The sequence below is a fragment of the Canis aureus genome, chromosome 34 (assembly GCF_053574225.1).
Source record: "Canis aureus isolate CA01 chromosome 34, VMU_Caureus_v.1.0, whole genome shotgun sequence".
NCBI lineage: Eukaryota > Metazoa > Chordata > Mammalia > Carnivora > Canidae > Canis > Canis aureus.
The window spans coordinates 16545169-16572656 of record NC_135644.1 but is presented as its reverse complement, the minus strand read 5'-3'; the positions used below and the strand labels follow the sequence as shown (position 1 = coordinate 16572656).

The 27488-nt window shown below is 37.6% G+C and overlaps 2 protein-coding genes across 12 annotated transcripts in view; one reads left to right on the top strand and one right to left on the bottom strand.

Annotated features, from left to right (window-relative positions):
- Positions 1-8158, bottom strand: part of FASTKD1 (FAST kinase domains 1) — a 54697-nt gene extending 46539 nt beyond the window's left edge. The window contains exons 1-2 of one of the 2 annotated variants that reach the window (XM_077883099.1): positions 8029-8130; positions 9-182 (exon numbers count right to left, since the gene is read on the bottom strand). The gene's annotated coding sequence lies outside the window, so the exon portion shown is untranslated. Of the gene's footprint in view, positions 1-8; positions 183-8028 lie in introns of both variants that reach the window. The other variant, XM_077883100.1, reaches the window with a different exon arrangement.
- PPIG (peptidylprolyl isomerase G) overlaps positions 7915-27488 on the top strand; it is a 64095-nt gene continuing 44521 nt past the window's right edge. For 3 of the 10 annotated variants that reach the window (XM_077883106.1, XM_077883105.1, XM_077883104.1), the window contains exons 1-6: positions 8142-8406; positions 25099-25146; positions 25643-25720; positions 25812-25886; positions 26657-26764; positions 27181-27225. In XM_077883106.1, coding sequence (XP_077739232.1) covers positions 25660-25720; positions 25812-25886; positions 26657-26764; positions 27181-27225 — 289 coding nt within the window. In that variant the 5' untranslated portion in view covers positions 8142-8406; positions 25099-25146; positions 25643-25659. The other 7 variants (XM_077883108.1, XM_077883111.1, XM_077883112.1 and 4 more) reach the window with 7 other exon arrangements.

Here is a 27488-nt window from a genome sequence, read left to right as displayed (position 1 = left end):
TCGCTTACGCATTCGCGGGGCATTCTGGGCATTGTAGTTCCACTTTGAGAGACTTCGGGCCGACCCCTTTTAAACTGCTGCAGTTCTAAGTCCTTTAGGTCATTGTTTCCCAATCATCTTGGGCTTTTCTCCCAGTCCATGGAAAACTGATTTTTTGATAGTATGTAATAAAACATGGACACCTAGAAAATGAAATTTGAAAAGGTAAACATGGAAAAAACACCTGTGGATTTTTGTTTCTTGTACTATTCAGCATATATGAAATGACCATCAACTGGCTATAAAAGTAAAGTCTTACTCTCAGTTTCTGCCCTTGTGTCATGGTGAGGCCAGTCTTTGGAACCATACTTTTTTTTTTTTTAAACAGCTTTATTTATTGAGAAATAATTTACACACAGCATCATTTACCCATTCACATTGTACAATTCAATGCTTTTCCTAGTTTAGAGTTCTGGAGCATCACCACAATTCATTTTAGAACTTTTTAAAAGATTCATTTATTTATTCATGAGAGAATACAGAGACATAGGCAGAGGGAAAAGCAGGCTGCATGCAAGGAGCCTGATGTGGGACTCAATCCCAGAACCCCAGGATCATGCCCTGAGCCAAAGGTAGACACTCAACCACTGAGCCACCCAGGTGCCCCTAGAATATTTTTATAAGTCCAAAAAGAAATCAGCTAACCAACAGCAGTCACTTCCCCTACTTCACCCCCAACACTATAGTTAATCACTAATGGGAGAGCACAATTTGGGTAGCATTGATTTAGATTGTTTGGAACCATGTCAACTGATTACCTTGAAGACTGAGGTTGGCCTTAATGCACAGAATAGTTTCAGAAAAAACATCAGAAAAAGCATAGGGATGAAACTAGGCACTGTGTCACTATTCTTCAGTCAAAGACCTATAGTTAAAATTGGGATTACTGACCAATTGTAATGAAGAACACACTCTAAGGAATGTCAAATTAAGAAAGTGTTAGAAAGAACTTATTACGGTATTCAGTCCTGTGTTAAGTGATTTGGGGGAGGTTTAAGGGGCTTTCTCTTGAAAATTCCACTATTGAGTATCTTAATAAACTTTATATATAGTGCAGGAGAAATAAAGTGAGGTTAAAGCTGTGTTTAATAAAGAGGAAGCGATCACTCATAATAGCCAGAATAGGTACCTGTTTGATCATTTTTTTGTGATTTGAACAATGTTCTTGTTTTGGTCTCAATTCTGTATGATTATGCAATGGTCTTGTCTTGGCCTTGTCTCATGTTTGTGTTCTGTGCAATTAATTGTTCAACAGAATACCAATGCTGGGCTATGAGTGCCAGACCAGCTCCAGCAACAGTAGGACCTAAGTGATAGTGTCAGGACAGTTTCTTCACTGTTGTGCCTGTTTATCTCCTTCTTACCAGTTTGTGTAATGTAAGGAGACTGACCTAAGAAACACATACCAGAGGCCTGCCTTCCTCTGGAATCTTGCTTATGTAAGAAAAGGAAATCCTTTTTGTTTAGTCACTGTTTGCATCTTTTTTCTTTACTTGCAGTCTAGGGCATTTATAAGATATATATATTTATATATAAATCATATCTGAGAACAAAATTAAGGTAATAACTTAAGTCCATAGCCATAAAATTGTGTTGGCTAGTGATTTAAGTCCTGAAGAAGTATCTTTTACAAGACCTAACAAGTAGTTAACAAAGTGTGGCTCTTAATTTCCTCCTAGCAAATGTCAATGCCCTTCAGCCAAAAATCACAAGAAGCCTGCAGTTGAGGTTTATTACTATTACTTGTTACAGCTAGGGAAAATGCACAGTGCAAGGAATCCTTTAGCTGGTCAATAAAAGAGTATTAGAAAGAACCTATTAGAGGATGTGGGCTTTGGTTGGGTAATTTTGGGGAGCGTCTAAGGAAGAAAGGGTTTGCTCTATTTTGGGGTGCTAGGAAGCAGGGCAATCCTAGGATTGGGCATCTAATACATCTTAATTATAAGGAAAGCAGATTAACACAGGGATAAAGCTGAAATTAGTAAAGAAGTAGCATTCACTCATTTAATGAGAGGGGAATCTTTGGTATTTTGTGTGGCATGGTGATCTTGTCTGAGTCAATGTTCTGTGAGATTTTTTTTTTAAGATTTTATTTATATATTCATGAGAGACAGAGAGAGAGAGAGAGAGAGGCAGAGACACAGGCAGAGGGAGAAGCAGGCTCCATGCTGGAAGCCCTACATGGGACTCAATCCTGGGACTCCAGGATCACGCCCTGGGCCAAAGGCAGGCACTGAACCGCTGAGCCACCCAGGGATCCCCTGTGAGAACAGGAGGACAATATGCTTTAAACATTGTCAGATAAGTCTGAAATAGTATTGAGTCTTAACAATGAACACACACACACACACACAAAACCAATGAACACCAAGCCAGTTTTTCCAATATCAAGAGACTGTTCTTTTTTCTCCTCACAAATCTACTTGAATGTTTTTTCTCCTGGAGTAATTCTGCCAGTAAACAATGTATTTGTTGTATATAACACCAACTGCATAGGCAAGAAGAGAAAAAACAAAGTAACTTGGACTTCATCAAATTTAAAACTTTCATGCATCAAAGAACACTCTCAACTGAAAAGGCAACCCACAGAATGGGAGAAGATATTTGTAAATTATAAATCTGATAAGAAATTAATATCCAGAATATATGAAGAACTCTACAAATCAGTGACAAAATTTTTCAATGCGCAAAGGGCGTGAACAGACTCTCCATGGTTACCGGCACATGAAAAAATGTTCAAAATAACTAATCATTAGGGAAATGCAAATTAAAGTACAATGAGAGACCACCTCATACCCAATAGGTGGCTATTTCCAAAAAATCAGAAACTACCAAGTGTTGGCAAGGATATGGAGAAACTAGAACCCTTGTGTATTACTGGTGGGAATGTAAAATGGTGCAGCTGCTGTGGGAAAAACAGTATAGTGGTTCTTCAAAAAAATTAAACAGAATTATCATGTAATCTAACAATTCTATTTCTGGATACTCAAAAGAATTAAAAGCAGGAACTTGAACAAATATTTGTACAGCAATGTTCATAGCAGCATTATTTACAATAGCCAAAATGTGGAAGCAACCCAATTGTCCACTGACAGATAAATGGATAAATAAAATGTCATATATACATATAATACAATTTTTTTCAGGCTTAAAAAGAAAGGAAATTCTGACACATGCTACAACATAGGTGAACCTCGATGACACTATGCTAAATGAAATAAGTCAGACACAAAAGAATAAATGTTGTATGATTCCATCCACCTAGAGTAGTCAAATTCATAGAAACAGAAATTAGAATAGTGGTTGCTAGGGGTTCAGGGGAAAGGACAATGGGGAGTTGTTCAGTGGGTATAAAGCTACAGTTTTGCAAGACAAAAAGTTCTTAAGATTTGTTGCACAATGTAAATATGCTTAATGCTACTGAACAATACACTTAAAATAGGTAAGATTATGTATTTAACTACAATTTTTAAAAAGGTATTCAATTAAAAAAAAAAAGGCAACCTTACTGGTAACCAGGAAATTACAAAATAAGATGGAACCATTCTTTTCACCCATTAAATTAGCAAAAACTAAAAAGATTGAAAACAACCTTCATGAAGGATAAGAATCACTTTTATACAATCTTAAAGTGCTTCAACCGCTCAATACTAATCTGGTACCATATGTCACATTGAAAAGTGTACATATTCTGAAATGCATTAATCTCTCTTCTGGCTATCTTGCGGATTTATAGGCATCAATATATAAGGATATATGTAAAAGTATGTTTATTACAGTATTGTTTGTATTAACCAAAACTTGAAACAACTGAAATGTCCAAGAGAATGGCTGAATAAATTATAGCATATCTATACTATGGAATGGTATATAAATAGCAAAAAATGCTCATAATATTTTTCATGCAAACAAAAGAAATTTAAGAATAATATGTGTGATGGGATCTTATTTTGTTGAAGGAAGGGAGAGAAAGTTTTTAATATTAGTACAGGAATAGAAAAGAATATTATTGGAAACCTGAAGGGGAAAAAATTGGAAAAGATTAGGGGGCAATTATTTTTAAACTTTTATAGAATCTTCAAATTTTTATAATAGTTTATATTACTGTAAAAGATATGTGACAACAAGCATGAGTCTTTAAAAAGGTTAACACTTTTTATATTATTGGTTATATAGAAAAAAATAAGAACAAACAACAGGGATGCCTGGGTGGCTCAGCGGTTGAGCATCTGCCTTCAGCTCAGGGCGTGATCCTGGAAACCCGGGATCGAGTCCCACATCTGGCTCCCTGCATGGAGCCTGCTTCTCCCTCTGTCTATGTCTCTGCCTCTCTCTCTACGTCTCTCATGAATAAATAAATACAATCTTTAAAAAAAAAAAACTTTAAGAACAAGCAATTTGCTGTTTTTCTGTGAGTAGAAACAAAATTTTTTATTCTTTTAAAAATGTTGGGGCAGGCTCAATTAGTAGAGACTGTGGTTCATGATCTCAGCTTTGTGAGTACAAGCCCCATGTTGGGCATCGAGACATTTAAAAATAAAATCTTTAAAAAAATAAATTGGGGCTCTGAGTGGCTCAGTCAGCTGAGCAACAGACTTTTGGTTTTGGCTCAGGACATGATCTTGGGATCCTGAGGTCAAGCCCCAAGTAGGGTCTGCACAGGATTCTCTCTCTTCCTCTCTCTCTGTTGCCTCCCCCCTTCTATTTCTTCCTAAAATAAATACATAAATCTTTAAAAAAATAAATAATAATGTTAATAGTAGTTCAGCCCACCAGCTTCCCTTGTTTTGGTATCAGACTCCATGCTTCACACTATAAAAACTGAAATGACCTAAGCTAGGCCAAATCTATTACTTCAGGCTCATAGCCTGTTAGATGGGTAATACTATCTGCTATGATAAATAAAGCCAAAATGTCAGTGGTTTAACCAACATAATTTGATTTCACTTCACATCAAAATGTGGATATCTCTGGTCAGTGGAAGACCTTTATCTATATGGAGATTCAGGAAACTACCCTTCTTTTTTTTTTAATTTTTTATTTATTTATGATAGGCACACACAGAGAGAGAGAGAGAGAGAGAGAGAGGCAGAGACACAGGCAGAGGGAGAAGCAGGATCCATGCATCAGGAGCCCGACGTGGGATTCGATCCCGGGTCTCCAGGATCGCATCCTGGGCCAAAGGCAGGCGCCAAACTGCTGCGCCACCCAGGGATCCCACCCTTCTTTTATAATCCCCCAGGGTCTTAAATCTCTCTGGATCCAGCTAACAAAATAAGAAGAATGGACACAGAGAAGACATAGCGCTTTGTAACATCTTGGCCTGGATGCAATATACATAATTTTCACTTATTTTCTACTGATAAGAAATATTCACATATCCTCACTTGGATGCCAAGGGGACAGCTAAGAAAATGTAGGCATGTCAGATACTTCCCCGCAACACCCTTCACTATGTAAGTGGGAGCACAAATTTTGGGGCTTTCACTACAAGGCTAATCAAAGACTTTTCTGGAACTTTATAATTGGAGCTGCCAGGGACTTAGATTTATTAAGATGTCAGGTAACCTCTTCAGTCTAGAGAACGAAGCCAAAATACAAATAGGTCAAATTAGATGAGAGACAAGTTCTATGATATTCTATCTATTCTCTTCTGTGTTACTTATCCACTGCTATTGTAATAAATCTTCCCAAGCCTCAGCAACTTAAAACAACATTTATCATCCCGCAGTTTCTGTGGGCCAGAATTTCAGAAGTAGCTTAGCTGAGCAGTTTCCGCTCACAGTTTCTCATGATTGAAGTCAGATATCAACAAGGACTATAGTCATCTGAAGCCTTGACTAAGGTTAGAGGATTGCTTCCAAACGGCTCACTCACATGGCTGTTGGCAGGAGGACTCAGTTCCTCTCTGACTTTTGCCAAGAAGCCTGTTTCTTGTCACATGGGCCTCTCCATAGTCTGCTTGAGCATCTTCTTGACATGGCAGTTGATTTCCCCTTGAGTGAGTGATCCAAGAGACACAGCAAGGAAGAAATCAAAATGCCTCTTCAGAATCACACTGTCATTCTGCCTTTTACTATTTTTACTGCCTTTTACTATTAAAAGAAAGTCACAGTAGAGAATTTATAGACATTTTATCTTATTTTTAAGATTTTATTTACTTATTCATGACAGACAGAGAGAGAGAGAGAGAGAGAGGCAGAGACACAGGCAGAGGAAGAAGCAGGTTCCGTGCAGGGAGCCCTATGTGAGACTCGATCCTGGGTCTCCAGGATCAGGACCTGGGCTGAAGGCAGCGCTAAACTGCTGAGCCACCCGGGCTGCCCTTTATAGACATTTTAAAGCCACCACACTGTGCAACAGTTTTGTTCCGTGAAGCAATACATTCCCAACTTTACTTGAACTAGCTCAAACTAGCTTTCTTTTATTTGCAAACGAGAGCTCTCACCTATAGTGGAATTAACAAGGCATATACAGTAAGAATATTGTACAACGACTTCAGGAAACTCTTTGGCAGGATCTACTAAAACTGATCCCACCCATGCCCTAAGATCTAGCAATTCCATTCCCAGGTATATTCCCAACATGTATGTGAAATTTACGTGCTCCAATACACCAGATACAAGAATATTCATTGAAGCTTTATTCCATAAGAGCTAAAACTCAAAAAGAAAACAAATATCCATCTAAAGTAGAACAGATAGGTTGTGCAATGCCCATTGTTATGGGTAATTTTGTGTCGACTTGACTGGGCCAAGGGCTACCTAGATTAAACGTTTATTTACGGGTGTGCCTTTTAGGAGGTTTCTGGGTGAAATTAGCATTTGAATTGGTGTGCCCCTGCTCTCCTGTAATAAAGGCAATGCCACAAGGGAGGATGGAGACGCGGACAGAGATTGTCCTTTCAGTGTTACAGCTATTAAAGTTGGTTGAGAGTCTTACATGTGCCACATGCCCGACTGTTGTCGATAATTAATCTACCTAACCTCAATGAGTGAAAAATTTAAATGATCATAACTTACCGATCTTGCTATACAACAACAAAATCAAAGCCCCCCTTAGCTAGTTCCTTTAAAACGCACTCCCCCTACGTCCCCGCAAGGATTGTTGCCAGTCCTCCCTCCAAACAGCACAGGCATTTATTTTTAATCTCACCTGGGGACGTTGGCCTCTTAAAACAATTAAATGACAATAGATGGGATCCCTGGGTGGCGCAACGGTTTAGCGCCTGCCTTTGGCCCAGGGCGCGGTCCTGGAGACCCGGGATCGAATCCCGTATCGGGCTCCTGGTGCATGGAGCCTGCTTCTCCCTCTGCCTATGTCTCCGCCTCTCTCTCTCTTTCTCTGTGACTATCATAAATAAATAAAAATTAAAAAAAAATAAATAAATGACAATAGATGTCCAATATTTCCCTAGAGAGCCCTGGGTTTGGAGTCACAGATTTGCTTCGGTAATTTAGGAACAATGTATTCGGGGGGAAGGGGGAAGGCAGTTATCCTCCCTGAGCCTCTATCTCCTTATCTGTAAGACAAGCATCAGTAACCCGAATCACCGGGCTGCGGTGAGAATTTTCAGAGAGCGTCAAAGTCCCGCGTAATTTTCTTTTTTCTCAACTAGCGCTTCGTTTCTGTTTTATTTTATTTTTATTATTTTTTTTAAGATTTTATTTATTTATTCATGAGAGACACAGGCAGAGGGAGTCCCGACTCCCGACGCGGGACTCGATCTCAGGTCTCCAGGGTCACGCCCCGGGCCGAAGGCGGCGCTAACCGCTGAGCCACCCGGGCCGCCCCGTTTCCGTTTTTTAAAACTTGTGTCATAGCGTTAACCGGAAGCTGACCTGGAAGCTCCTTAAAGGAAGGGCTTCCTTCCCAATCCTCCGGCAGAGGACGAATAAAAGTGTGGTAGCCGGAGCGCCCCACAAAGAATCTGGCATTCCGACGGTTCCACGCGTTCCCAGTCACGTCCCACAAGAAGCGTTAAGCTACCTGAGAGCTCGGTACTTGGGAGGCCCCAGCTCCTCGGCCTCCCGGGAGGCCCGGGTGACGCAAGCGGAGGGCCCCGGGCCGCGGCGGAGCGCTGGCGTACTTCCGGCGCGACGCTTTCCCTCCACGCCGGGCTGGGTGGCGGGGGAGGGAGGCGGTTAGGGGGCTTTAGCGCCTTTTCTGGCGGCGGTAGATTTGAAGCGCTTTAAAGGACCGGACCCCGGGAAGAGAGGGCTGCCGGAGCAGGTGGGCGGCGCGAAGCCCGAGTCGTTTCGGTGGCGACCTTTGCAGCCGTCCCGGGGAACGAGAGCGGGAAGAGCCCGAGGAGAGGGGCGGAGCCGCCGCGTTAGGCCCGGCGGAGTCAACCGTCTTCGCCTCGAGGTATCCGGGCTGCTCGGTGCCCGCACAAGCCCGTCCCGGGGGGGCCGTGGCGCTGGCCTTGCAGCTGCGGCCGCTGCCCGAGCCTCCCGGGCCGGGGAGACGGTCCTCCCCCTCCGGCCCCCGCCCTCTGCACTTGGGCGCACGCCTCCCTCCCTGACGCATTTTGCCGCACAAGCTGTAACATGGCGGCAGCGACGGCGGCCTGAACTCTAGGGAGCAAGGGTGATTTTCTTTTTGATGCTTCGAAATCGTAAGACTCATGGCTAACGCGGGGTAGGCGGGAGGATTGGTGGAGAAGGGGTGACCTGATGTCCCGGCGGGTGCGGGGTTGGAGAGCGGCAGGCGAGGAGCCTGGATCACAGGCTTTCCTCCTCCTTCTCCTCCTCCTCCGACCTTTTCCTCTCGCGGACCGCGGCTGTCGTACCCAGTTTCGTGATACAGGCCTTTTAAACCGAAACTGCAACCCGGGCCCTTGCCTTTTCGTCCCAGCGCTGTCTCAAAGTTCACCCCACGTTTCCGAGGAGCCGTGAGCAGCGCAGGCCTTTTAGGTGAAGATAATTACTCTTCCGGAGGAGGGCGAGGGCTCCGGGGCTCCGTGTGCCCTGGGGGAAGCGTGCGAATTTGGCTCCTCTTTAGTCTTTTAAGGAGCTAAGTCGGGGTCTGCGGGAAGGCAGAACTGCCATTCGTTTTGGAGATGTTATGAAAAGCACCATTTTGTGCATTGGTGTAATCTGTTCCCACAACAGTACTTTCCGTTCAGGACCAAGCTTTCGCAGTAGTGGTGACATATAACGTCCAGGAACAATTAAATGTCCTGGGCGTTTGGGGCTCCGTTAACTTTTCAGGAGCTAAAACCAGATGGAAGGGGTGTGTGTGTGGGGGGGGAGGGGATATTCGTAAAATATTCGTAAAGATGATAGCTGAGGAGGTGTGTGAACATTTTCGAAATAGGGCCGTAAAATCCAGAAAAGGTACGGTCATCTAGAATGGCTACTTATCAAGTCTTTTTTTTTTTTTAGATACCTGAAAATGTACTCGTTTTAGCATTTCTCCTTTTTGTTTTAACCGTTTTAGACAGAATTATAATTATTTCTATAATAAATTACTTCTGGCTCCACTAGAGTTCATTTTACATCGCTTAAGGTTTTCTTTACTCAGGATTATAGGTGCCCTAAAATCCCAGTGGGTCTTGTAATAGGATTCTGTGCTTTTTAGGGAGGAGGGGGGCAGGATATTGTGTTTGCTTTTTAAGGTTTTTGCCTTAAAAACCTTGCCTTCCCCTGCAGTCAGCAGTGTACAAGTATGCAAGCTTCCTAGTTTAGAAATTTGGATTTGTTTCTGGCTCAGCCATCTTTCTGAACCTCAGTTTCTTCATCATAAAATATTTTGTTTTCAGGCTATCATAAGGTGTGGGCTTCAAAAATAATCAAATTTGTTAAAATTCTGTGTAAAATTGGCTTTCAGTAAGAAGTCAGTGGTTCTTCTGTGAGATAGAAAACATACTTTTTTTTAAAGAAATATTTTATTTATTTATTCATGAGAGACACAGAGACAGAGAGAGAGAGGGGCAGAGACCCAGGCAGAGGGAGAAGCAGGCTCCATGCAGGGAGCCTGATGTGAGGCTGGATCCCAGGACTCCAGGATCACGCCCTGGGCCAAAGGTGGCGCTAAACCACTGAGCCACCCAGGCTACCTGGAGAACATACATTTTTTATAACCTATTAAAGACCTTTCATTTTTGTTGCTATTATTGTGGTCTTGCAGTATCAGTGACCTCTGATTTAGATTTTCTGTCAGGCAACATCTATTCTGCATGCAAAGGAAAATTCGTAGCCATTCATGATAGTATGAACTAGTCATCAATATGAAACAATAGCAATTAATTCTTCCAGTGTTACTCTTTTAAGAAACAGATGTTGATGTTATTTGTTTGTTTATTTATTTACTTTTACTAATAGGGTATTTTAGTAGAACTATAACGTATTACCTAGTTTTGCTATTCTGATATACTAAGATGTTTAACTTGCCACATGTATTAGGAGTCCATAGATAATTAATTGAAGTGATTTGAAGAGTTTGTTGCAGATTTCTGCTACATTGTTTTACTACACTTTTTTGGACTTTAATATTAGCCCCAAGCTTCAGTTTTTATTTAACGATCTATGGTTTTGCCATGGTTTAATGCATATACTGTCTCTATAAGAACTCTGTATTTTTATTTCGGTGGGGCAAATGTTGCATCTTGAAATTTACTACAGGCAGTATTGTGTAAATACTTAGAGAAAACTTCTGTAACTGGGACTTTGTACTTTTAGTACCACACAGGAAATCCTTTGCACTTTTAAAAGGTGTCTTAAGATTATCACCAAACTCTTCTTGAAATGTTACTACCTCATACTTACCTATAACTATAGGCTTCAATATTTTTAAATATTAAAATGGTTGTTTTTAAAACATGAGTGATTCCTTCAGTCATTGTTTTTCTTTTCTTTTTTTTTAAGATTTTATTTATTTATTCGTGAGAGACACAGAGAAAGGCAGAGACACAGGCAGAGGGAGAAGCAGGCTCCCTGCGGGGAACCCGATGTGGGACTCGATCCCAGGACCCCGGGATCATGACCTGAGCCAAAGGCAGACGCTCAACCACTGAGCCACCCAGGTGCCCCAAGTCATTGATTTTCTAAAATGAATGAAGCCTCTTTATATATATTAAGTTACTATGAATTATATATAAACTTTAGCTTAAGGTTTATATCATTACACTATGGTCATAATGTAGAAAGTAAAATTGAATAAGCCATTATCTGGAATATTTGCGAATAAGCTGTTTTCTAGAGCGAAGCTGTTAAAGTACTTAACCAGAAAAATCTTGCTTTTTTAAGTTATGACTTTGTGCCAGTCACTTCAGCTCTCTAGTCCAATTGTCAAATCTATAAAATTAGAAGACTGGACCATTATTAAGTTTCCTTCAAACTTCAGAAATCTGTAATTTATGTAGGAATTACCACGTTGGCTAACATGTTGCTATTATATGATATAGGTATATCTCTGGAGAGAGTGTTGTACGTTTATCATTGTAAGAACTTAAATAATTGCAGGTATAAGATTTAAAATGTTAACAGGGATTTCCCAGTTAGTATATGCTTTTTGAGTTTGGTACTAACAAAGCATAGTTTTATGCTTCCAGATTGTATGTTTAGAAGGTATATGATACACTATTTAACACTGAACTTGGCAACATTACAGCTTTTCTCTTTTTATGTTTTCTAAAGGATTTAAGAATTTAGGAAGTGCCTAGACACTGTTAATCATGTTTCTATCAGCACAGAGGTTTGTGATTATCAGAGACACTAAGTGAGGAGGCACCGTATGGAAGAGCATAGTTGCCTTTTCTGATGCCTCAAAATGTTAACTTGTTTGTACTTAATTAGCAATAGGATATTCATAAATGTATTAGAATGCTTATAAAACAGTCTATTTTCATTTCTCATTTGATCTCTGTGAACTACATTGTGGGTAGGGTCAGTAAAGAAGCCGAGGGAATGTCAGATTGCCTTCTTTTTTCTTTTTTAAAGATTTTATTCATGAGAGACAGAGAGAGGCAGAGACACAGGCAGAGGGAGAAGCAGGCAGAGGGAGAAGCAGGCTTCATGCAGGAAGCCCGATGCGAGACTCGATCTCGGGTCTCCAGGATCATGCCCTGGGCGGAAGGCAGGCACTAAACCGCTGAGCCATCCAGGGATCCCCTCAGATTGCCTTCTTTGAAAGTAATCTTCAAGTCTGGTCTAGTTCTGATTAGTTTAATATAAAGTGCTTGCACTTAAAGGTGGAAATTTTGTATGAAAATTGTTACCTGTTTATTTAAACTTAAGCAGATGAGAACTTTCCATCTATTTCTTAGTCCTAAAGATGCTCCCTCTAGTAGTGGATTCTGTTTATTAAAAAAGAAAAGAAACATTTTGTTAGTAAAATACAACTCAATTAAGCAGAGCTAGGAAATAGGTTCTTTTTCAATTATGGGAATAGACTCAGGATGGTTACTGACTGGTAGGCTTTGGGACAATTTACAGACTACAGATACAAATTAGCAGTACTTCATGTGAGTCGTGGTACATTTAAGGGGAAGGCACTGAATTTTAAGCAGAATCTAGTTTTGCTCATGCCTTGATTAACTAGTATTATTTCCATTTGATAATGTTGTCTTGGGCCAGGCCCTATGCCTGGTGTTGAAGATAAAAGGGTTCTGAGTTTGAGGAGTTTACAGACAAGTTTATGATAATGAAAATAAGATTCATTAAAGGAGAATCATTTAAGATTTAGAGTCAGGGTGACGTTCCTGGAGAGTGTATTCTATTTGAGTCTTTAAGGACACAGAGGAATTAGCCAAAGGAATCAGAAAGTGCAGAGACCTGCTAATCTTAATAGTTTAAAAGATTTAATGTCTATTTTTTGAAGACTCAGTACTTTACTGACTTTCTCATACTGTGTAAAACTTCTGAGTAATTCTTTGAGTGTCATAAATCACTGCATTATTTATTGCCTTATTGCAAATACCGTGTCCTTTTCCATATATTTTAGTAATTAGTTGCCTATGTCCTTGTCCTGCCCCCATTCCCTTCCTTCATGTTACTTTAGGATGAATATCAGTTATTTTAGTTATGAAACTATAAAATGAAACTTTTTACAAATGAATTTGTTACCTCTGATATTTTTATGAAATATATTTGTTGCAGAAGTTTACATATCCTAGCATCATTTTGTATTTTAAAATACTGTTTACATTATGAAACTATGAAAACTGTTAGTAAACATTGAAAACCACTGTAATTCTGTCTGCTTAGAAAAAATATATATAAACATTTAAAAAGTTATAGCTAAGCATCAGGATTTTATGCATTTTTATATGATCTAACCTTTTTTAGTGACTTTGTTAGCTTTATTATTTAAAAGAATTTTCATGGGACACCTGGGTTGAGCTGCTGCCTTCAGTTCAGGTCATGATCCCAGGATGCTGAGATCAGCCTCCATTGGGCTCCCTCCCTGCTCAGTGGGAGAGGGCTTATCCCTCTTCCTCTGCCTGCAGCTCCCCTTGCTTGTGCTCTGTGTCAAATAAATAAAAATAAAATCTTTAAAAAAATAAATCTTTTAAAAGTTAAAATAAATGAAAAGTATATTCATTATGAAATAAGGTTTAAAAAATAAATAAATAAATAAATAAATAAAAAAAGAAATGAGGTTAAGTATTACTCAAATTCCTGAAGTAGGCAAGTGAAGTGAGTTCGTGAGGTCAAGTAGATAATAAAAGGTAATAGCTAATAGGTTATAGTTGGAGGCAGACCATGTTGATTGCTGTACAGGAATGGGGCACATTATTTTTGTTTGTTTTTCAAGAAAAATTAATACCTGGATTTTATGGAAATAGTTGCAACTCATTCAGGTTAAACAGATTTGCAACAAAGCATGCTACTATTCTGAAAGCTTTCATTATATACTATTAGGAAATTCATGAGTCATTTTACTGAAAATTGCATATATATTATTTTTCCCTGAATTATTGTATCCTTGATATCCCTCAGTAATATTTTCCGTTTACTTTTTCTTGAGAATGTGAAAAACTGATCAGATGTTTATCTCCTGTTTGTTTTTTTCTTTTTAAAAAGATTTTATTTATTTATTCATGAGAGACAGAGAGAGAGAGAGGCAGGGACATAGGCAGAGAGAGAGAAGCAGGCTCCATGCAGGGAGCCAGCCCCATGTGGGACTCAATCCTGGGACTCCAGGATCACGCCCTGAGCCCAAGGCAGACACCCAACCACTGAGCCACCCAGGTGTCCCTATCTCATGTTTGATTTTAGGTATTATTGAGTAATACCAGGAAATCATAATTATAAAGATGTACTACTATTTCTGATCAGGTAAAATCTGATTTCAGTGATGTTAGACACATAGTGCTGAGCCATCTTTTTTGTCATCATTGATCTTTATTAGCTATGACAAGAACATTTACATACTTGAGGTTTCTTCAGTGCTTCTATTTTATTTAAGATTTTATTTATTCATGAGAGAGACAGAGACATAGGCAGAGGCAGAAGCAGGCTTCCTGCAAGAAGCCTGATGTGGGATTCGATCTCAGATCCTGGGATCACGCCCTGAGCTGAAGGCAGACGCTCAACCACTGAGCCACCGAAGTGTCCCAATCTTTAGTGCTTTTAATAATGATTTGCTGTCTCTCATCTTTCTTGAATTTAAGACATTTAATTCATTACGTCAGGAAAACTAATTTTAATCTATTTCTGTGAATAGTATCCTTATATGGTGTAACCTAAATATATATCATAATCACTGACAGACCTGTACATTATACTCTGAGATTATATATACATATTTATTATGAGTTTTTTCTTTAACATACCAATTATATTCATTAAAGAAAAGTGGAATGAACTACAGTGAGGCAAAAACTCTTGGTCTTACAATGAAACACAATAATGACTTTTCTTTCAATTTTTTTCTTTTTATAAATCTTTAAATTTGAAATTTATGAGTAGTTGATTATAATACTTTCACATATAATACTTTCACCATTTTATATCATTTTTTAAAACAAAATTTTTTGAGCTTTTATTTATTCTTGAGAGACAGAGAGAGAGGCAGAGACATAGAGGGAGAAATCGGCTCCCTCTGGGGAGCCTGATACAGGACTCAATCCCAAGACCCCAGGATCACGACGTGAGCCAAAGGCAGACACTCAACCATTGAGCCACCCAGGCACACTATTTTTAAACAAATTATAAGCATTTTCTAGATTACTTACTACTGTTTATAAGCATTGCTTTAACAACTATGATATTTTGTTCAACTAGAGACCATGATTTAGCCATTTTTTGTAATACTGACTAGGTTGCTTCTGATTATATGTTCCTAAAAAGAGTACTAAGATAGTAACTTTATACATGAAGACTTTCTCAATTTTGGGTAGTTTCTTAGAAGAGATTCCTAGTGGGTGAATTTTACTGGGTGAAAACCAGTTTAAGATAAAAATACTTTTTTCCCACATAGTATTTCCAGAGGAGCTGCATACTATTTTGGGAATTAGTCTTAAAAGATCTTTACTCTTTTGATAAGCAAAACATCTCATTTTATTAGTGTTTCTTCTACGTGTCTGTTGAAGACAATTTTCAAAACCAATACATAAAAATTACCCCTAAATTCATGGCTTAAATATAATCAATGTTAATACTTTGGTGTAAATCTTTGGGGGTGGCTTTTATTTATTCAATTTGGGGGGATATAATTGGTACTATATTAGTTTCAGATACAGCATGATGATTTGATATTTGCATATATTGCAAAATGACCACTACATTTTTTTTTGGATATTTTTTTATTGGAGTTCAATTTGCCAACATATAGCATAACACCCAAAGCTCATCCCATCAAGTGCCCCCCCTCAGTGCCTGTCACCCAGTCACCTCAACCCCCCGCCCACCTCCCCTTCCACTACCCCTTGTTCGTTTCTCAGAGTTAGAAGTCTCTCATGTTCTGTCTCCCTGATATTTTCACTCATTTTCTCTCCTTTCCCCTTTATTCCCTTTCACTATTTTTTATATTCCCAAATGAATGAGACCATATAATATTTGTCTTTCTCCGATTGGCTTACTTCACTCAGCATAATACCCTCCAGTTATATTCACATTGAAGCAAATGGTGGTATTTGTCCATATTTCTCATGGCTGAGTAATATCCCATTGTATACATAGACCACACCTTCTTTATCCATTCCTCTGTCAAAGGACACCGAGACCCCTTCCACAGTGTGGCTATTGTGGACATTGCTGCTATAAACATTGGGGTGTAGGTGTCCTGCCATTTCCCTGCATCTGTATCTTTGGGGTAAATCCCCAGTGGTGCAATTGCTGGGTCGTAGGGCAGTTCTATTTTTAACTGTTTGAGGAACCTCCACACAGTTTTCTACAATGGCTATACCAGTTCACATTCCCACCAACATCCTCTCCTACATTTGTTGTTTCCTGTTTTGTTAATTTTCACCATTCTCACTGGTGTGAGGTGGTATCTCATTGATGGCCAGTACATTTAATCTAGTTAGTCATCTATCACCTCACAGTTACCAAAAATTTATTATGATGAAAACTTTAAAGATCTCTCTCAACAACTTTCAAATATGTAGTATAGTGCTGTTAACAATAGTCATCATGCTCTACATTACATCCCCAGACCTAAAATGAATTAGGGTTTGTTTTTTTAAGATTGTACATATAAGTGAGATCATAAGGTATTTGTCTTTTTCTAACTTATTTCACTTAGCATCGTGTCCCAAAGGTCCATACATGTCGCAAGTGATAGGATGTCCTCCTCTTTTTTTTTTTTTTTTTAAGATTTTATTTGTGGGGGGAAGAATGTGCGTGAGCAGAGGGAAGGGCATGGGGAGAGGAAAAGAATCTAAAGAGAGTAGAGCCCAATTTGGGGCACCATCTCATGACCCTGAGACCATAACCTGAGACAAAACCAAGAGTGTGACACCCAACTGACTGAGCCACCAGGCACACCAGAATTTCCTTGTTTTCTTGTGGCCGAATGATACTCCTATGTGTGTGTGTTCACATATCACATTTTCTTTATTCATTCATTCATCCATCAGTGGACACTTAGGTTGTTTCCATGTCTTGGCTATTGTAAATAATGCTGCATAATTTATAATCCGTGTCAATATTTTGGTGTAAATCGTATCTTTTCTTTCAGTTACATTGAGTTGCAATTGACATATTGCACAGTAGAACTTTAAAGTATATATAGCATATGACCTAACACATATTAGAAAATGATTAACACAAGAAGTTTTGTTAACATCCATCATCTGAGATGGATACAAGGAAGAAAATGTTTCTTTTGATGAGAATTTTAAGGATTTATTCTCTTAGCAGCTTTCTGATATAGCATAGCATATAGCAGTTAACTCTAGCCATCATAGCGTTCATTACATCCTCAGTACTTAACACTAGAAGTTTGTATCTTTTGATAGTTTTCACTCAGTTCCCCTACTCTCTACCCCCAGCTCTGGGAACTACAGATCTGATTTCTTTTTCCATGAGTTTGGGCAGGGTGTGTGTGTATGCATATATTTTTAGATTTACCTTTTTTTTTTTTTTTAAGATTTTATTTATTTATTCAAGAGACATACACAGAGAGAGAGAGGCAGAGACACAGGCAGAGGGAGAGGCAGGCTCCATGCAGGAAGCCTGATGTGGGACTCTATCCCAGGACTCCAGGATCACACCTTAGGCCGAAGGCAGGCGCTAAACTACTGAGCCACCCAGGGATCCCCTATATTTACCTTTTTTTTTTTTAGATTCTACATATAAGTGAGACCATACAATATTTGTCTTTCTCTTTCTGACTGACTTCACTCAGCTTAATGCCCTTCAGGTCCATCCATGTTGTTGCAGATTGCAAGATTTCCTTGTTTATTTCGCTTGTTTTTATGGCTGAATAGTATTCATTGCATATGTAAATATACCACATTTTCTTAATCCATTCATCTGTTAATGAACACGTAGGCTGTCTATATGTCTTGACTATTGTAAATAATGCTGCAAAAAAAAAAATAATGCTGCATTCAACATAGTGGTACATATAAGTCTTTGGCATAATGGTTTCATTTCCTTTTCTTTCTTTTTTTTTTTAAGATTTTATTTATTTATTCATAGAGACACAGAGAGAGAGGCAGAGACACAGGCAGAGGGAGAAGCAGGCTCCACGCAGGGAGCCTGACATGGGACTTGATCCCAGGTCCTCAGGATCATACCCCGGGCTGCCGGCAGCGCTAAACCGCTGCACCACCAGGGCTGCCCTCATTTCCTTTTCTTAATGTACATTTTTTTTTTTAAGATTTATTTATTTATTCATGAGAGACACAGATTGAGAGGAGAGGCAGAGACATAGGCAGAGGGAGAAGCAGGCTCCTCGTAGGGAGCCAGATGCGGGACTCGATCCCAGACCTGGGGATCACTACCTGAGCCAAAGGCAGGCGCCCAACCGCTGAGCCACCCAGGTGTCCCTTAATGTACATTTCTTATGTGTAAAATTGGGAATTCTTAGTAACTTGCTTTTTTTTTTTCACTTATTTTTGAATATCCTCATCTCCATGAATAGTCTTTGGTTAAGATTTCTTTTCCATTTTGTTTTTTGTAGTAACTTTTAATAATAATATGTTCATGTGGTATAAAACTGAAAGGTATAGAAGGTTGGTTATATAGTAAAGAAACAAAAAAATCTTCTTACCCATATTCCCTAGCCATACATTTCCTTTCCCACCAGCTGCCTTTGTACTAGACAAGCAAATATATATACTTACATTTTTTTACTTCTTTGAAAAATATACAAAGAAAGCATGGCCATACACATCTGTACCTTTTTAAGTTTTTTTTTTTTTTAACTTTAAACCAGTACATAAACTGCTTTCTCATTCCTTTTTATAGCCTTGTACATTGTATGGATGTAATAGGATTTATGTAATCTACCCTTCTCTATGGACACTTATTTACAGCCTTTTAACCACAGAATCTGGTGCCTTGAATAACCTTGTACATACTTTACTTTGAAAATGTGAGGGATATGTATAAAATTTCTAAAGTGAGTTATTGAGTCAAAGGGTATTAATAATGCACTTGTAGTATTGAATGTTATCAAATTGGCAAAGGATTGTATCAGTTTATCCCTTTATTATTGGTAACATGTATAAGGAAGTCAGTATTGTTTATTTTTGTTAGGTAGGTGAAAAATGTTATCTCTAATTTTACCATGTAAAAGTATGATTTCCAACAGCCTAGATAAGTACCATCCATTTTATGGGAGAATGATTTATTTAACTGGCTTCTATTACTGTACAGCTGATTTGTTTATTATTGTAAAAAGTACTTCAGTGACTGCATATGAATTTTTTTAAGGCAAAGGGTAGATTTGAGGGATTTTTTTTTTAAGGTTTTTGTTTGTTTTTAGTAATCCAACATGAGGCTGGAACTCATGACCTGGAGATCCAAGAGTCACATGGTCTTCTGACTGAGCCAGCCAGGTGCCCCACATTATTTATATTTAAAATCCTTATAATCATATAATGTTAGTATCTTTTTTCATTTAATTTTTTTTAATTTTATTTATTTATTTATTTATTTATTTATTTATTTATGATAGTCACACAGAGAGAGAGAGAGAGAGGCAGAGACACAGGCAGAGGGAGAAGCAGGCTCCATGCACCGGGAGCCCAATGTGGGATTCGATCCATGGCCTCCAGGATCGCGCCCTGGACCAAAGGCAGGCGCCAAACTGCTGCGCCACCCAGGGATCCCTTAATTTTTTTCCATATTTTTAAAAATTGCATTTTCATAGGCAGTGTAATAGCTCATCATAGGAATATTGATTTACCTAATTGTTACATTGGATATTTAGGTTGTTTCTAATTACTATTAAACCAAAATGTAAGAATATTTCATTTAAAATGATTGCCTTTAGAGAGATTCCAAGATACTGAGTTACTAAAATGATAAGGTTAGAATGAATATGAATATATTCAAAGTTGTTGGTCTGTAATGCCAAGTTACTTAGCAAAATCCTTCGTGTGGTTTTTATTTTTAATTTCGTTTTTTGTTAGTTGTTCATGTTTCCTTGGTGATTTTTGTGCTTTTAATGTTTGGTGCACGGACCCTATGGTATTGGATTTCAAAGGTAGGGGCAAAAGGACATTGAGAGGTTTTTTTGGTGTCTGATGTGTTGATACTTAAATAGGGCCACTGGTGATTAATATTCTGTGGTGAGTTAGGATGGTCCTAGTCAGTGAAGAATTGTCCTAGTGCCTCATTCCTAAGCACTGTTCTACAGTAAAAAATTAACATAGGACATTTGTTGAAAATACATTCCCGTTTTTTACTTATTTCTTAGTGTGTGTGCATGTGTGAGTGCATGCACAAGAGAAGGGGCAGAGGAAGAAGGAGAAAGGGAAATTCAAGATTGACTCTCCACTGAGCACAGAGCCCCTTATGGGTCTTGATCTCACAACCCTGAGATCACCACCTGAGCCAAAACTAAGAGTAGGAGACTTAAACAACTGAGCCGCCCTGTTTTGTACTTTCTGATTTCCTTCTGACAAATAGGAATAATAAATTTTTTCATAAGGTCAGATCTGTTTATTTCCATTATTTCTTTATTCATGAACCTGAAAAATTATTTAATATCCAGAGTTTGGATAAATATTCACATCTGCTCTTCCTAGTTTCCACTAGGGGAGTAGTATGCAGTTTTATGAAAAAGAAAAATAATTTCCTAAGGTCTTCTAGATTTAAATGTTAAACAACAGTAATAATCATGAAAGTGAGACACTTAAAAAATACATTAATACTTGACTGGTCTTTTGAAGAGTTACTTTTACAGGACTGTAGAAAAAGTCTATAAAACTTGAGAAATGAGAAATTTAAAAAATCCCATATGACTCTTTCATATAGATATAGGCTCTTGGTATTATCATGTATTTCCTACATTTTATGTTATTATGTAGATATATCCTTAAATTGTATTAATTTTAAATTGGGAAACATGCATGAATATATTCTCATTGCAAAAATTTGAACCTTATATTTAAAGACTCCCATTGACTTCCATCCCTATTCCTGGTCCCCTCTGCAGAGTATTGTTAGTTTTGCTATGTAACTCTTTATCTGTAGAAATAGATAGAGTATTATTATTTTAGAGTATAAACAAAATACTGGGGCAGCCTGGGTGCCTCAGCAGTTTAACGCCACCTTCAGTTCTGGGCGTGATCCTGGAGACCTGGGATCGAGTCCCACACCAGGCTCCCTGCATGGAGCCTGCTTCTCTCTCTGCCTGTGTCTCTCTCTCTCTCTCTTTCTGTGTCTCTCACGAATAAATAAAATCTTTAAAAAAAATACTTATGTGCAAATTGCTTTTTTTCCCTTTTCAACTAAGTAGTAGGATTTTTGGATAGAGTAAACTTTGTAAACTGCTGTTTAATATTAAATAGCATGTATATATTAGGATTTATTCAGGTCTTCTCTCATTTGGGATATTTTGGATGTTTCCATTTTGTTGTTGTTAAGTGTTGCAAAACTGCATTTTCACACATGCCTAATCTTTCATGTATATTCATGTATTTATTAAATACTGATTTTTTGCCATAGCCAAGCACTGTTTGAGGCACAAGAAATTAAGAGGAGAGCAAAACTGGAAAGGTTTATCACACCATGGAGCTTATGTTCTAGTAAGAAGAATAGATATAAAAACTTAAATTTATAATAATATATCAAATGCTGGGAAGAAAAATAAGGCAAGTAAGGGGATGTAAAGCGTTGGAGGGCAGAGGCTGGTCCTTTGAATACACTGGTCAAGGTTGGTTTCTGTGTGGAGGGGTACTTGAGCAAGGATTTAAATTAAATGAGGGAATGAACCAAGTGAAGATCTGGGCTAAGAGCATCCCATGTGGAGAAAACAAAGATGAGAGAGACCTGATGAAGGACTAGGCCTTGGGATGTTTGAACAACAGCTGGAACATGTCAAAGCAAAATTGAGAAGAATGTTAGATAAAGTTGTAGAGGTTAATAGAGGCTAAAATATTGAGAGATGTGCTGTCCACACACAGGTATGAGCCACATGCAGTTATTGAGCACTTGAAACATGGCTATTTTGAATTGATAAACACTGGATTTCTAAGATTCAGTACTCAAAAAAGAATGTGAAATATCTCATCACATTTTTATGTTGATTATATTTTGAAATAATATTTTGAACATACTGAGTTAAATAAAACATTGTTAACCTGTTTATTTTTACTTTTATTTATTTTTTTAGATTTTATTTATTTATTCATGAGAGACACAGAGAGAGAGAGGCAGAGACACAGGTAGAGGGAGAAACAGGCTCCATGCAGGGAGCCCGATGGGGGCCTTGATCCCAGAACTCCAGGATCACGCCCTGAGCTGAAGGTCGATCATGCTCAACTACTGAGCCACCCAGGCATCCCTCTTTTTACTTTTTAAAATGTGGCTATTAAAAATTTTTAAAGTATATGTGGCTCATATTTCTATTGGACAGTGCTGGTTTAGGTTCTCAAAATCCATGGAAAGACATTCTGATTAAATGTGATAGATGTTAGAAAATATTAGGCAGAGAAATGAAGCGGTAAATTGTGCTTTTTAAAAAAGATCTTATTTATTTATTTATTTATTTATTTACTGACTGACTGACAGAGATCCATCCTGAGTGAGGGGGGGAGTAGCAAGGGGGAGAAGGAGAAGAGGCTCACTGCTGAGCAGGGAGCCCGATGTGGGGATTGAGTCTACAATCTACAATCATGACTTGAGCTGAAGGCAGACGCTTAACCAATTGAGCCACCTAGGTGCCTAATAAATTGTACTTTTAAAGGATCACCCTTCACTAAGGCTATCCTATGGAGAATAGGTAATAGAGGACTAAGTAAAAGCAGGGAAACCAGTTAAGAGGCTGTTGTAGTATTCCAAATGAGAAATGATAATGGTAAAGATGGTGAGTGCATTTTTGAAGCTAAAATTAAATCAACCTAAGATGATTCCAAGTTTCATGTTTAGCAGCTGATTTGTACAGCGATAATATTTACTGAGTTTTGAGAGAAATAGGGATAGAGAAGTAAAGTTTATTTTAGATTTATTGTTTTTAATAAACTTTTTCTTGAAGTATGATATAGTGTACCAAAATCTACATAAAATCAGAGTGTAGCTCAGAGTTTTCCCAAAGTGAACTCACTCAGGTAAGCAGCTCTCAGATTAAAAAAACAAAATGAAACAAACACTATCCTGGTAGCTCCCCCTTGTGCTCCATAATTCTATAAATGAGTAGTGGTATTCATTGCAGTTTCAAAGTCCCAGAGCTATAAAATTCTTTACATTGTGTCCTAGAACTGAGAAACTCGGGCAGTTATCAAAGATCGTGTCTAAAAGGTTAAGGGTAATTAGGCATTTTCCTGACCTCTCATAAATTATGCCTGGTTTTAAAATTGTTTTCAAGAACACAGTACTGTATGTAGAAAATTAACTATAATAATAAACAATTTGGCGTATTTGGGACAGTATTATCTGAATTATCTATGTTACAGTACTCATTGTAAGAATAGTGTAGTATAAAAAAAAAGAATAGTGTAGTATATTGTACTCATGTAAGAATAGAAATCTCTACCTGAGGTACTGTGATTAAATAAGTAGCCAAGTAGCTATAGAAGTTTTATTGGAGGAAAATAAATCATTAAACTCTCTTCTTCTCTATCCCTAAAAGTAGAGAATTTAAGAAGGCCTACAAGAATTATTTAGAAGATAAAGGATAGTCAGGTACTAAGTAGTATTTAAAATAATTTCCTGAGATTTATGGATTCAACATATTCTCAATTTCACATGTGCAGGAATTGAGATTCTATACAAGTAAAAACAGTGCAACAAACTTGGCAAGATAATAAAATTGCTAAGTTTTTTTGTTGTTTTCAGGAAGTCTAGGCCACTGGAGGATGGAAAGTTTAGCTTTTTTGTGTGTGTTTTGTGAAACATTTAGTATCCATTATATTTATTAGAAATAATGAAGTCATGAGAAAATGATACTTTCTCCCCTTTCTCATACACTAATGCCAAACGTGAACATACCAACACTTAGGCTGAATTTGAATGCAATATAATCTTTTACATAATTTAATCCCTAATTTACATAATCAACATTAAATGAATGAGTATATATCTGCATTTTTCAAATTGCTGGTGATTTGGGAAAAGTTGAGTATTCTGACTTATGGTTTGTGGGTTGTGTAAAATTGATAAGGGATGGTGATATATAAACCTACATGTGTGATGAAATTGTGTAGAACTAAATAATTATACAAGCACACAGATAAGTACCAGTTTTACTAAACCAGAAAATGTGAATGGGATAAAGGATTGTATCAACATTGTTGTGCTTTTATGCTACAGTTGTGCTATTATATAACAGTTTTCTAAAATGTTATCATTGGGGGGAATCTGGGTAAAGTACACACTATATCCAGTGAATCTACAGATATCTCTACAAATGGGTAGAGAGGAATCTCTTTAATATGGAGAATATAGATTTTTCACAGCTTCACTGGACCTAAAATATCACACTGCTTGCAAAGCTACCAGCTTAGATATGATAATTTTCAGAAAAGCATATGCATTTCAGTCTCTGTTCTGAGCAGATGAAATTTTCATTTTTATAGTCCATTTTTTTGGTTGCTATTTAAACTAAGTAACTTTGTTTCTTCTGCTCTTTACCTTACCCTGTCATTCCCCACCAGATATCATGATTGAAAGCACATAAGTCCTTCAAATAAATGCCTTACCAAAAGAATGTTCAGTAATAGCTATGTGCTATTTATTAGATGAAAGTGTTTATAGAGTATCTCACCTGTTGGTACTTTTTGTGTCTACACTAGCATATCAGTAAAGGCTCTTGCTCATGATCAGAAAATAGCCTCATATGTAATGTGATTTTACTCAGAATGCAAACCTACCATTTATTACTATTGTAAAAAGATCCCACTTTCTTCCTCGATTTTTGGGTGGTATTTTTCAAGAATTTTAATGTTTTTCTTTTTAAAACATTATTCTAATTAAAACTTTCCTTTTCGTTTTCAAGGCGTGAAAGGATTGGATTAGTCTGCCCTTGATTTTTCTCTATTTAAAGGTAATCTGCTTGTTGAGTTAACTAATCATACAGACTTAATATAATTTTCTGTTTGGGTGACAATCTATATTTGGTGGTTAAAATAAAATATTATATTATGGCTAAGGTTTTTTGTCTTTTCTGTTTCACAAAATGCAATTTAATCCCTCCCCCCAAAAATCCATGTTGTTTATGTCATTGAAGTAAATATCAAAAGAAGTTCAAATTATATTTCTAGTTTATGGTGTTTTTTTTTTTAAGAATTTATTTATTTATTCATGAGAGACCCAGAGAGGCAGAGACACAGGCAGAGGGAGAAGCAGGTTCCATGCAGGAAGCCCAATGTAGGACTCGATCTCGGGACCCCAGGATCACGCCCTGAGCCAAAGGCAGACGCTCAACCACTGAGCCACCCAGGCATCCCTCTAGTTCATGATATAGAATTTTTTCCTCCAGAAATTTATAAAAAGTTTCTGCTGTTTTGGCCTGTTTGCCTGAAACTGTATTTTATTCATAGGTTGAAATACTGAAGCCATGGGAATAAAGTTTCAGCGTCCTCGATGTTTTTTTGACATTGCCATTAATAATCAACCTGGTAAGAAAATTAATGTTCCTTTGTAACATTTATAAATGAATATTTAGTATTTTAAGTTAGTAAAGTATAAACTTGCTTTCTTCTTTTTCAGCTGGAAGAGTTGTCTTTGAATTATTTTCTGATGTGTGCCCCAAAACATGCGAGAACTTTCGTTGTCTTTGTACAGGTTTGTTGACATTTTTAGTTGGCCTAATAGTAGCCCCTTTTGACTGTGGTTTTAATTTTTTAATTTAACATTTTAATTTTCCTCATGCAGATTATGTACCATTGACCAAGTTGTGAAAGTAATATTTATTTATTTGGAGCACAAGCAGGGATGGGGGGCAGGGGGAGAGAATCTTTATTTTATTTATTTTATTTTACTTATTTTATTTTATTATTTATTCATGAGAGACAGACAGAGAGGTAGAGAGGCAGAGATACAGGCAGAGGGAGAAGCAGGCTCCATGCAGGGAGCCTGATGTGGGACTCTATCCCGAATCTTCAGGATCAGGCCCTGGGCTGAAGGCAGTGCTAAACCGTTGAGTCACCCGGGCTGCCCCGAGGGAGAGAAAGAGAGAGAGAGAGAGCGAGCGCCCAATGTGGGGTTCGATCCCATGACCCTGAAGTCACGCCCTGAGCTGAAGCCAAGAGTCGGGTGCTTAACTGACTGAGCCACCTAGGCACCCCATGGGGTGGAAGTAATTTTTAGAAATATTGCTTGTATTGGGCTTTTATCTGAGATTGGTTTCTACATTTCTGTACTCTCCAGAAAAACATTAATGATTTTTAAATGGATTTTAAAAAAATTCCTGAGGGGAGTGAAAATTTATAAAGGTGTCTACATAATTTAAGAGATGTGTATTTTACAGAGATAAGCTTCTGTCATTAATTTTGCTTTAATACTGCTTCCTTGATTTCCTTTCTACTAAATGGCCTACTAATTTTTCTTTGTAGGTGAAAAGGGGACAGGGAAATCAACTCAGAAGCCATTACATTATAAGAGTTGTCTTTTTCACAGAGTTGTCAAGGATTTTATGGTTCAAGGTGGTGACTTCAGTGAAGGTAAGACTTTGATTCCCACGAAAGAAAATCATGCATGCTTTGTTAAAGATAATAGATCTTAAAGTTAGATATGTTTTTATCTATACTTTCAAATTATAAAACAAACTATTTTTAAAGACACTGAAAAAATCTAGTCTTTGTTCAGAGACCTACATAATTATTAGAAACTGAATGTTCTTTTTTCCATGTATCTTAGGTTTTGCCACATTTTTACTGTTGTATCATAGGGAAAAGAAACTAATTTGGGATCTTGACAATATTGACTTTAAATTAATCTTATGATTTGTTTTGAACCTTTGAGTATTTTTGATTTGAAGTCATTTGAGCATCTACTTTTTAAGTATTTTGTTTAGGGGGGTACCTTCGAAGAGATTATTGTCTTAAGAGTTCAAGAGTCCCATGTTTTTCATTCTTAGGAAATGGACGAGGAGGGGAATCTATTTATGGTGGATTTTTTGAAGGTAAAAAATTTTTTTATTTAAATTGTGTTTTTAATGTTTTTTTTTCTGTTATTTTTCTCTATTGAATCAATAAGATTCATTATACTAATATCCAGCTACATTCAGTGAATCTGAAAGTTAATTTTCTTGTGAAAAATTTTACGTGATAGACTTTTAGTAGAGGTAGGATTTTTTTGTGTGCTAAGGACATTAATACATCATATTATTTGAAGGATTGCAATGGTCTAGAATTAAACTCTTAAAAATATAGTGCTAGGATAGGA